Source organism: Coenobita brevimanus, chromosome 83, assembly GCF_032717465.1.
Source record: "Coenobita brevimanus isolate Jiangsu-jjx chromosome 83, ASM3271746v2, whole genome shotgun sequence".
In the NCBI taxonomy this organism is placed as follows: domain Eukaryota; kingdom Metazoa; phylum Arthropoda; class Malacostraca; order Decapoda; family Coenobitidae; genus Coenobita; species Coenobita brevimanus.
The window spans coordinates 6,789,361-6,801,896 of NC_137036.1; the positions used below are offsets into that span (position 1 = coordinate 6,789,361).

Consider the following 12,536-nt stretch of genomic DNA (forward strand, 5'->3'; position numbering starts at 1 on the left):
GCCGAGGAGTACCCTTCGCAGTCGGCTGTCATGGTAGACGACCCAACGATACCTGGCAGCAAACGGCTTACTTTTACTGGTGCAGCCGGGCATATCATGGAAATACTGTCCACGGCTATGAACTTTACGTGAGCTATTGGTTGCACACATTCTTATATACACAGCTGTTTTCTTGGTTGTCGTAAAAGGCTTCATAGCACTTCTTAATTACTGAATCATGTTGCAAATCACACTTTAGCCTTCTCCTGTGTTGTGTATATCAATATTTTACGGGAATAGTTTGCATCAATAATATACAAGGAGACATTAAAGTATAGTGTTAAGAAGAATCGCATAGATGTTCTGATAATCTTGAAAGCTACTTACAGTATGACCCATAGTTCGTTTGAACGACAGTATGCAACGTGGACCTAATGGTAAATCAAATACGTTGTTGTAACTGCTTTCAAAACTCTCTGACAGGTACACATACTTGAGATCCCTTGACAAAAGCTGGGGCCTGCAGAAGAGTGATGGTACCTGGTCTGGCATGCTGGGACTCATCGCAAGTGAAGTGAGTTAATACATCGATTCAGCTATTTAAACTGATTGTCTAGTCTTTCCTGAGTAAAAGAATATGGTAGAAAAAAGGATCAGACTCAAAATATACGTCAGTCTTTTGTTGAGTGCTTCTTCGAAGTACTGCTACAACCACTATTTTAAGAAAATGAACTTATGTTCAGACGCAGTCAGTCATGCCAGTTTCTGCCAATTAGATCCAGCCAGGATAATTCAAAAAAACAATTTTCAGATTATTGTCCTTGCTGTCAGTCACCTCCTAGATGTCTAGATTGAAGAGCTGAAGCTCAATGCTCTCTCGCTAGGTTATCGTGGTAGCAACTGCCACATTCATTGATACATAAATTATGAATGTCTGTTGTTGGGAATCTCCCTGATCTTTGTAGGTGAACTTTGGTTAATTATTTTGTCCTTTCCTAATTTAAAAGCAGTACTACATATTCTCAAGCAAAACTCCAACCTACTCAGCCAAACTGTCACTAATTTTAACCGGGAAACATTTAAAATAATATGTATTTTAGCTACCACTGTCCTGCGTAACTTTGTAGATAGAAAACTGTTCACCTGATATTTGATATTTCCATAAAATAATCTTCATGAGGAGGGTATGCTGTCGGTAATGTGAAGTTGCACCGCAGAGGGGGTTAAGAGTTGGTACAGATTAGACTTCTTGAGTGTAAATCCTGGCAGGTATTCTATTCTCCTTTGATACATTTACCTAGACAATACATTTCAGGAAGTGGAGTTCACCCCTGGACCAATTTTACTGGATTTTAGTAGAAGCCAGTGGATGGAATACTCTGCATATTTTTTCATGGGTGGGTACCATGTTCTCGCTGCCCGTGGTCGTCCTGAGGCGGACCCGTGGGGCTTCCTACTGCCTCTTTCTCCAATGGTTTGGGCAACTTTGTTAATAGCACTATTGGCTGTGTGCTCAGTGATGCTGCTCCTGCCTTTCTGCTTTCCTTCCAACACACAAGAACCAGGCAGCGTAGATGTCAACATTTTTAACTGCCTTCGCGTCCTGCTGCAAGAAGGTAACTATAGCCTATTTGATATGATCTGAGAAGAGATGAGCCTTAAGCTTTTGAAAGCTGGCAGCTGAGTTGTTGTCTGAGTGCACTCATTATTAACGACGCATTTTATATTATTTTTATTATATGGGTTTCATTAACCGTTTGACGAAAAGATTGACCAGATAAAATGTTAGATTAATTTAAAAACGGGGCCTTACAAAGTTTATCTAATGGCCTTGATAAGTATGAAATTTTTAGTCCACGGGACAAAACAAAACAGGTCCAGGTAAGATTTCACGAGTACCTCGGCTTTTAGCCCCAATGTTCAGGCAAATTAAGGTAAATTATTTCATTAGTGCGACATTATGTAAAACCTAACTTTGTACAACATCGTATTTGCAATGAAAAATTACGGGTAGACACGGGTGAAAAAGCAATATATCACTGTCACTTTTTCAGTATTTTACAGCCTATACTTTGTCACAGCTCGGTTATAAGTAGTAACTAGATATTCGAAACTAAAAACATAAAAAAAAAAAAAAAAAACTTACTAATGATGTGAAAGTAGAAAGCATGATGCAAATTGATGCACCAGCAAAACGCTCTCAAGTTAATTTGAATATTCATCTGCTTAGCCAAGTGGGACATCCCATAATTGGCCTCCCCCATTATCTATCTTTCATGGAAACTCATTTGATATTTTATATTTCATTGCAATTCGGATGTTTTACAAACTATCGCAGTAATGACACAATTTACCTTAACTTGCCTGAACATAAGAAAAAAATATCAAGGTACTTGGGAAACTTTATTTGTCTGTTTTTTATTTGTCCCAAGAAATCAAAATGTCGCATGTATCTAGATTCTAGACCATCTGATAAACGTAGTAAAGCCCCATTTTAAAATTAATCTATGCAGATAACTATATATATATATATATATATATATATATATATATATATATATACAATTTTACTTGGGCAATCTGAGGAGTAGACTGTAGCACCAGTCGAGCAGGGCAGTACTCCCAAGGTGGATGGAAAGCTGATGACAGGGAGAGCTGGAGCTCCCGTTTCATCAGCCCTCAGGACTAGTTCCTGACCATCCCCCTTTGCTGAACTTTTTTAGTGTCTCAGTAACACAGAGAGTAGGCCAGCATGCTCTCCAGTACAAGTTTCTCTAACTATCAGCACCAAACTACATGCACAGTACACACTACACTTCCTTTCCCAAAATTTAAAAAAAATCATGGCAGCACTAAACGTGGCCTCAGAGTCCCCAGGGGGGGGGGGACCATAAATACCCCCACCTTTCTCCCCTCCTCCGGTGACGACTCGAGCTGCATGGAACCACTGTCTGACTCTCTTCTTCATTTCTCCAACATTCGCAGCCTCTCCTCTAACTATCGCTCTGTTGAGCACCACCTCTCCTTCTCTAAACCTCACCTTCTTTTTCTAACTGAGACTCAGCTGTCTGAGGCAACTAACACCAAACCCTTTTCTGTATCCTCCTACTTTCTCTATACTCACTTCAAAGCCAAAGGTGGATGTTGCGTATATGTACTCAACGTCCTATCTTGTTCTCATGATCCTGAACTCGATTCTTCTGAATTCTCTACACACTGGCTTCGGCTTTCCTGTCATTCTCTGACTAAATATATCTGTGCAGTTTACTTATCTCCTAATTCTACTGACTATCAAAAATTATTTCACTATCTTACTTCTACGATGGAACACATTCTTTCCATTTCTCCTTTCTCTGATATCTCCATTTTAGGAGATTTCAATGTTCACCACCACCTTTGGCTTTCCTCTCCTTTCACTGATCCACCTGGTGAACTAGCCTACACCTTTTCTATCCTTAATGACCTAGAGCAGCTTGTACAGCATCCTACCCATATCCCTGACTGCCTTGGAGAGAGCCCCAACATACCTTACCTCTTCTTTACTACTAATCCTTCTGTTTACACTGTTAATCTTTTCTCTCCGTTGGGCTCCTCCGATCACAGCCTTATCACCTTAACTTGTCCTATCGCTCCGGTACGGCCTGCTGACCCTCCAAAGAAACGTCGTCTGTGGCACTTTGGAGCTGCGGATTGGGAGGCCCTCAAGCAGTGCTTCTTTGATTTTCCATGGAATGATTATTGTTTCCATGGCCGTGAGCCATCTGGGTGTGCCTTGCGCATTATGGAGGTTATTTTCTCGGGCATGGAAGCATACATTCCTTTCTCATATCCTCTGACTAATGCAAGAAAGCCTTGGTTTAATCACGTTTGTTCTAATGCTGTCCGCAACAAGGAGAGGGCTCATAAAAGGTACCGGAGCCAACCCACTCCTGAATCACATCTTTTATACGTTTCTGCCCAGAATCGTGCTAAGTCTGTTCTTTGCTCTGCTAAAAATAATTTCATCCGAACTAAATGCTCTCAACTCTCCAACTCTAATTCTTCCAGTTCCATCTGGCACCTTGCCAAAAACTTTTCTAACAACTTTACCTCATCATCATTCCCTCTTCTTTTCTACTCTGATGGTTCTGTAGCTATTTCTTCTACTGATAAAGCAGATCTCATCGTTCAGACTTTCTCCTCCAATTCCACTTTAGACGAATCCGGTGCTGTTCCTCCATCACTTCCCCCCTCTGACTTCCTCATGGCTGACATTAAAATTTCTTCATCTGATGTAAATTCTGCCATCTCAGGCCTCAATACTAATAAGGCATATGGCCCTGATGGAGTCCTTCCTGTTGTTCTCAAGAACTGTGCTTCTGTGCTTACACCCTGCCTAGGCAAGCTCTTTCGCCTTTATCTATCAACTTGTACTTTTCCTTCTTGCTGGAAGTTTGCTCTCATTCAGCCAATCCCAAAGAAGGGTGACCATTTCCAACCCTCTGACTATCGTCCAATTGCTTTAATATTTTGCATCTCAAAAGTTTTCGAGTCAATTCTTAATTGAAAAATTTTAAGCATCTTTCCTGTCACAACCTTCTTTCTGATCATCAGTATGGGTTCCGTCAGGGACGTTCCACTGGCGATCTTCTCACATACCTTTCAGACTCTTGGTCATCCTTCTTTCTGGACTTTGGCGAAAGCGTTGCCATTGCACTTGACATCTCAGAGGCTTTCGATCGAGTCTGGCATAAAGCTTTAATTTCCAAACTGCCCTCTTACGGTTTGTATCCTTCTATCTGTGCCTTCATCTCTAGCTTCCTTTCTGGTCGTTCTATAGCCGCTGTTGTAGACGGCCATCGTTCTTCTAGATCTATCAACAGTCGTGTTCCTCAGGGCTCTGTCCTATCACCAACTCTCTTCCTTTTATTTATCAATGACCTTCAAAGCTGTACATCTAACCCTATCCACTCTTATGCTGATGACTCCACCTTTCACTTTTCCATTCGGTTCCAGCATCGTCCATCTCAGCAGTTACTTCAACAAACAAGGGATGAGGCTATGGCACGTGTAATGTCTGACTTGGTTCGTATCTCTGACTGGGGTAAAAATAATCTGGTTGTTTTTAAAGCATCTAAGACTCACTTTTTACACCTATCAACCCGACAAAATCTTCCACAGGTACACCCACTAATGTTTAATAATATTCAGCTTAATCCTGCATCATCCTTGAACATGCTTGGGGTTTCATTTACTTGGGACTTATCTTGGAAAGATCATATTACATCTCTTGTAAAATCTGCTTCCAAGAGATTAGGTGTGTTAAGCCGACTCCGTTCCTTCTTTACCCCTGCACAATTGTTGACTCTATACAGGGGTTTTATCCGCCCCTGTGTGGAATACAACTCTCATGTGTGGGGAGGCTCCCCACATACAGCTCTTCTCAACAGAGTGGAGTCAAAGGCTTTTCGTCTCACTAACTTTCCTCCTCTTACTGATTCCCTTCAACCTCCGTCTTCTCATCTTTATCTCTTTTCTATCGCTTCTTGAATGGTCACTGCTCCTCTGAACTATCTGCATGCATTCCTCCACCTCTACGACGGGCACATAGCACGCGTCTAGCAGCAAACTCTCATCCCTTTTCTCTCCAACTCTCTAATGCAAGAGTTAAGCGTTACTCCCGGTCCTTCATTTATGCAACAGGTCAACTCTGGAACTATCTACCTCTGTCTGTATTTCCTGCTTCCTATGATCTCCAGTCTTTCAAACGCATTGTGTCCAGGCATCTCGAAATGATCGGATCTTGAATTTGGCTCTCTCTTGTATTTTGTTTTTCTCTTGGAAGGAACAACAATTGCGGGCCGCGGCCTTTGGTCCCTTCTTCCTCGCATAAAAAAAAAAAATCTCTGTCAAACGGTTATTAAAACCAATTTAATATAAATATTTTAAGATTCATCGTTAATAATGAATGCAATTGGACAACCAATCAACTGCCAGCTTTTAAAGCTTTAGGCTCTTCCCAGATCAGATCAAATAGGCTATAGTTTTGCCTTTTCAAGCTATCAGTGATTTGACATTAACAAAATGAAAGTAAAGTTAACTTTGGATATTTCATTTAAAGGTTATGCACAGTTCATTTACACTATTGCACTGGTAGTATTTGAAATAGATCATTTCTTTTAGGCATGGAAAAAAAGCCACTTTTCTGTTTTGGCTTATGGTTTGAAAATGTTAAACTATACCTTACAGGAAAAAGCTCTCAGCATTTGACAAGGCAGGCCATCAACTACTGTTGGAATCTCTATTCTGTGATACTAAATTCTCTTTTGTTGTAACAGATTTACAGAGAACTAAAAGTCGGTGGTGGTGGGGTCGTGTGATGCTTGGGGTGTGGATGCTGATGATGGTTGTGCTGACACAGAGTTATGTCGGCAACCTCATGTCCCTCCTGGCAGTCAGATACATCGACCATCCATACCAGAGACTTGATGACGTTCTTGACAAGTCTAATGTTGGAATAATTCTTGTCAAGAACACGCTGATCATCCACTATCTTAAAGTAAGCAATTGTTTTGGTAATGTACTTGAAAATCATGTATTATTTTTTGTTCAGTGCCCAAGAATGTTTGGGTTGTCAGTAAAGCAACCCAAGATATTTTTAGTCAAACCAATACCGCAGATTCTAGTCACTCATAAAGTGTTCTGTGAGCTTCTCACATCTTTATTGATAAAAGTATGCCCTACTGCGAAGACCATTCTTCCATTCAGAAAACTATTGGCAAAAGTATTGTTTTATCAGTCCTTCAGTATTTGCAGAACAAGCAATTAACTTACAGTTGGCCCCTGTTCTGAACAGTTCATGTACTTTCAAACCCTGACTGTCAGTTATTTTCACATTGTGCTGAACGGGTAATTGTTATCTGCTACAACTTCACAACTGCTTTGTGTTACGGAAATTTCAATTATTTTTCCTGAGTTTCACCTAATTATGTAATCAAAAGCTTTCATTAAAGCTGAGGATCACTGACAGCCTTCTGTACTTCAGACGGCCACGTCGGGTCCACTCTGGAAGCTGGGGAACCTGATGGGCACAGAACGAGTGGCTTACAGATTGTTCGCTGAATTACCCCAAAGCCTGGAGACCATTGTACGGGATGGCAGTCATGTTGTGTTTGACCTGGACATCGTCTATAACGTTGTATTGCCAAGGATCTTTTCTCGCACAGGTTATAATGTGGTTTTCATGTCCATTAGAATGATTTATGGCCGTACCTTTCTAGTCTGTGCTAAAAATGTAACATATCTGCTAAATTTCATGACAATTAGGGGAGGGGCTTCATTCGACATGAGTAACTGGAAAGAATTTTAAATGAAAATCACTGCCTGTCATTCGACAAATGACAGTTTTAGAGCCTTTGCAAGAAGTACTACTTTATTCGAATTTACAGTATAATAGTCCCATCACTTTATCATCAATAAATATTTTTACAGGTACCTGCGATTTTTATCTGTCCCGGAGCAGCTACCTGACCACTCCTCTAGCCATGCTGGCCCAAAAGAACAGCCCTCTTATGCCAAGACTGAATAAGCTGTAAGAACTGAACAGTTTGTCAGTAGCTAAAATATTAACGATAAAAATGGTCCTGTCTATTTTTACACAGAACTTGCAAATACTTGATATTTACATCGAAGTCGAAATAGACATGAGAATGTTAGGTATTTACTGACTTGACGAATATAATGTTTTAACCATTTTATTTTCTAAGACAGGGCTTATTCATTAGTGGAATCTGGCCTGTATGATAGATGGCAGAAATTCTCTCATCCTAACTCCAGCACCTGCAAGAACCCACCCAGGATCATCACCGTCACCTCTGCCTTCTCACTCAGCAACCTGTGGGTAGGTCCTGCCACAGACTTCTAGGATGGCCTGGAAAAGCACTAGTTTGTTAGAGTTTACTTAATAACTTCCATACGTGTTTGAAAACTTCGCATTAAGTATATAATTGTAAATTTTATTTGTAAATTTACTGCAAATATCACTAATGAGTTGCATTAAACATGTCACTTTTTAGTTTACCGATGTTAATGGATTATTGTGAGTTAGTTGATAAAGGAAAGGATTACGGCACTACATGTAATACTGCTCATTTTCAGGGCATGTTTGTGGTGTTGGGATGTGGATTTGTAATGGCCGTGGCGATGCTGGTGATGGAGCAGATGTGTAGTTGGGCCAAATGGGACGAGCAGGGCCAGGTGGACACCCAAGACACACACCACCACCATCATCACCACCACCAGCACCACCACCACTGACCACGAACTTCATTAGTACCGACGACGAGCTTCACATGAAAGTCATACTTCACTTCTTCATTGTAAGCTCCCAAATTTGTAACAACGCAAAGTACCAAATTTATTGGTTTCTTAATAAATACAGTGATATTAATACAAAGCATGACAGATCCTTCCAGTGTCAATGCAATTTTTTTTTTTCCATGGACGTCAGCATTCACCCCTCAATATGTCTGTAGGTAAATATATTTCGAAACTTGAAGTCAGTGGTCTGTCGTGTGCACTTCAGGAATATTATGACTAGTTGCAAGAGAGGTATAATCTGTCTGGCTATTAAACTATAAAACAGAAACAAGATGACTGATATGAAATATTTGATGCCAGTGACCCAAAAGTAAAATCACTGAAAGTCTGGTAAAAGTGTATAACCCAATGACTTGACTGAACAATGTTGTCTGGTACCTGTCAAATTAAAATTCTTAGCTGTATCAGGGTCAATGACATAATTTCTGAAATTTTTGAATGTTAATGTTTCTCTCAGACGAATTATGTTCGTCTTTCCTGGGCAAGTAGTCTGCGTATGTGCTTTTTCTATTATTTTGTGCAGACACAGACACAGGTATCTTCCAAAAGCTCGACGAATATATAGCAGAGAAATCGAACCATTTGAAACACGCACTAGAGGGGATAGAGGTTTCATTATATTTCGCCATGTGTAAATTTTCTTTAGAGGTAACTAGGAAGATAGTTGTGTCCTTGATAATACATGTCTCTTATCGACAAACAGTTATCACATTAACTTTCTAAACTACAGGATTCATATGTGATCGCTTAACAGTACTTCAGAATTTCTATGGAAAATGACAAATTTATGGTATGATTACAGCCACTGAAGGAGTTGTGCTTGTGAGATATCTTAGATCACCATTTCTTCACCAGACTAACTTTTAAATGGCGTAACAGAAACTTGATTACCTATTCTGTCGAACGGTTTAATAATTTGGTGGGACAGACTGGTGAAACAGATGTGCACTGACTGGTGTGGTGAGAGTGGATGGGGAGGTGTTCACTGGTATGGTGTGAGGGGAGCGGGTGGTAAGAGGGAAAGAAGGTGTTCACTGGTTGGTGCGGTGTGAGGGGATGGGTCGGTATAGACTGGATGCAAGTGGTTATAAAAGGGCTGCAGGAGCCACTCAGCCTTCAGTGTTCATCTGCTGCTCCAGGTTGTAAGAGTACTACTTTGGCTACATTTGTTCCGGCATCTTGACTGTGAGTCATGTGGCACCGTGGGTTGTCAGGTTTGTGGCACTCTGCTGTTGTCAGTCATGGCAACTTACCTTGTCTGTTCGATCGAAGAGACCCAGGAGAAGAGAGGGAATGATGTTGGTGTTGTAGGAGAACGTCAGGTAAGGACGTCTCTTTCTCGTTATCCCTTCGTATTGTAAGTGAGGTGAGGTGATGAATAAGAATATTGGAGTCGGAGATTTACTGTGAGACAGTTGCGTAAATGTAAAAGTTATAGAGTTTGACGTGACCCGTTGTATTGTCAGGGGCAGTTTGTGCTGGCTGCCGCCTTCCCACTCTCTCTCTCTCTCTCTCTCTCTCTCTCTCTCTCTCTCTCTCTCAAGCTGCTACGCTCCTTCTCCTTCCTTCTTCCCTGGCTCTTTCTGGCTCCCTGAGATCCTACATGGGATTTCGAGGTATAAATCTACTGCCGAGACTTCTGGTTCGGTGACGTGTGTCTGTGTGTGTGCGTGTGCGTGCTTCCGGCTTGGTGACGTGTGTCGGGCACGTTTCCGTCGCCTGATCATTGACCTCATCCTGTGTTTGGGATACTTGAGCGTCTGGGTATGGGCAAGTGTATCTAACCCCTTCCTGGAGAATTCAGACATAACTATCTGTCTGTTACATATTGTTACATATTAACAACTATTATAAAATTATGAATGCTTATAACTCTTTCAATGCCTCTATATTGCTCGGTCACGCCAAACTGTCGCCTCTCCTGCCGCTCTATCATCTCTGAGTTTCAGACTCGTGAATGCGAAGCAATGGACATAGGTGCTTAGTGTCGCAAAAAGATGGCGTGGAGGGATGTGGGGTTGGGAGAGAGGTGAAGGAGGATGAAGGGCGGGGGGCGATACGGATTAAAGGTATGCGAACCAAAAGTAGTCAGATAAGACAATGAAACGCAGAAGATAAAACTCATATGAAGTATATATTTTACTGAAACTACACTACTGTGGGAATGGTGGCGAGCTACTGGACAACATGGAACAAGTTAATTACGTTCCCCACTAAATCTTCGTAGCGAATCTCATCGGTCCTTCTTCTGTCTTCTTGCTTATGCAGCTCTCTCACTCTCCCTCATTCTGTATCGCTAGCACTCTCACGCTTTCATACTCACTCTACTCCCATTCTCTCTCTCTCTCTCTCTCTCTCTCTCTCTCTCTCTCTCTCTCTCTCTTTAAATATAGATAGATAGATAGATAGATAGACAGATAGATAGATAGACAGATAGATAGATATAGATATAGATAGATAGATACAAATAGATAGATATAGATATAGATAGATAGATAGATATAGATATAGATGGATAGATATAGATATAGATGTGTATGTATATATATATATATATATATATATATATATATATATATATATATATATATATATATATACAAGGAATTAAATTAATATTTCTAAGGTCTTTCTTCTCTCATGCTCTCCCGCTCTTTCTTGTTTTGTCTCATGTTCTTACTCTTTGTACTTACTGTCCCTATTTGCAGTCAATTCCTGCATAGCTCATGATCAAATGAATATTCCAATTGAATATATTACCTATTAAGCAAGCTCACCATCTATAATGAGCTCAATACCGCCATGGCCGACTTTCAAACCCAAGCAATCACTCGGCCATGACGGGGACTTGTCTCCATTTTAAATCCTTTAACTTTCAAACTGACACAGAAGCCCCTTGGACGGTTCTACTGTATTATATTTTACAATGGATAATGCCAGGCAATTTTGTTCGTCCCAGATAAAACCTAATGTATCTTAGGGTTATTAATATTCCTGCGGGGGAATCTCTTATTAATTTATTTTTAATACTTTTTTTTTTACCAGATTGTAATGCGGGATCTTAAACAATACTTGGTCATTTTTCTCAGATTTATTATGCAACTGTTGGTAGCAACCATTTCCTCCTATCTTAGAAATTATACCACGCACTTCGTATACCAGGATGTTTGTGTTAATGATCAATAAACGTGTATAAATACCACATAAACCCTTACTTTATTGACAAACAAATTTTTCTAACTTCGTTAGGTGGTATGGAACAAAATAAAAAAAAGACTTCACTTTAGAGCTTAGAAAACCTTTCTCAGTGTCCTGTCCAATTGCCTCCAGCGTCTATAACGTCGTCGATTCTCTCTGGCACAGAGTTCACAAGGTTAAGGCAAATGTTGGGTGGGCGCCTTATACTCTCGCAAACATCCATCTCAAAACCCTGACAAGTCCGCTCCTCGCCGACGTGCCAATCCTTACACATTATAGCCCACAAATTCTCAATTGGGTTGATATCACAACCTTTTGTTGGCCAGTTCAAGGGCTGCACTTCCGGGTGATCATGTAACCACTGGTTTACAATGCTGCATTTGTGGACGGGACAGTTGCCATGCACTAATATTCTGGGTTCTGGGTGTGGGATTGCCATAGCTCTAACAGATGGTAGTAGAGCTTCTTCCAGCACCTCAACATATTGTGCGCCAGTGAATCTTCCCTCTAAAATAGTTAGCTCTCCCGGCCCATGTGCCCACATCCAGCCCCACATGTTGACACTAACACACCCACATTTTGCTAATTGCTAAATAGTTTAAGCCTTGAATCGGGTATTGTTTAATCTCCAGCAATGGCGTGACCCTGCTTCAACTGATGTATAATGTTTCTCGTCAGTAAAAATCATATTTTCCTAGAAAATGTGATCATATGCAAGGATTCTAAGGCAAAACCAAGTCGTGTCTCCTTCTGTTGGTCAGTGAAAAACTTTTTTCTGGCTGGTGTGTACCAGTGAATGGAATGCCTTCGCAGCAGTCGCCTACATGTTTGGGGATCGCACTGGAGTTAAAGGTCTCGCGTATGCTGCACAGCTGAAACCAGTGGCCTGTTTGCAACAGCATCCAACAACTGAGCCTCCTGCTCAGCTGTTATGACCTCAGGCCGGCCACTCCTTGGCCTCATTTGAAGTGATCCCTCTTTGCGCCACCTCCTGATCCACT

The 12,536-nt window shown here is 40.9% G+C and overlaps 1 protein-coding gene across 1 annotated transcript in view; it reads left to right on the forward strand.

The window, feature by feature from the left end:
- Positions 1–1,372: 1,372 nt before the first annotated feature.
- LOC145409897 (ionotropic receptor 93a-like) overlaps positions 1,373–12,536 on the forward strand; it is a 188,990-nt gene continuing 177,826 nt past the window's right edge. The window contains exons 1-4 of the mRNA XM_080280162.1: positions 1,373–1,595; positions 6,297–6,517; positions 7,004–7,184; positions 7,450–7,549. Coding sequence (XP_080136288.1) covers positions 1,373–1,595; positions 6,297–6,517; positions 7,004–7,184; positions 7,450–7,549 — 725 coding nt within the window. The remainder of the gene's footprint in view (positions 1,596–6,296; positions 6,518–7,003; positions 7,185–7,449; positions 7,550–12,536) is intronic.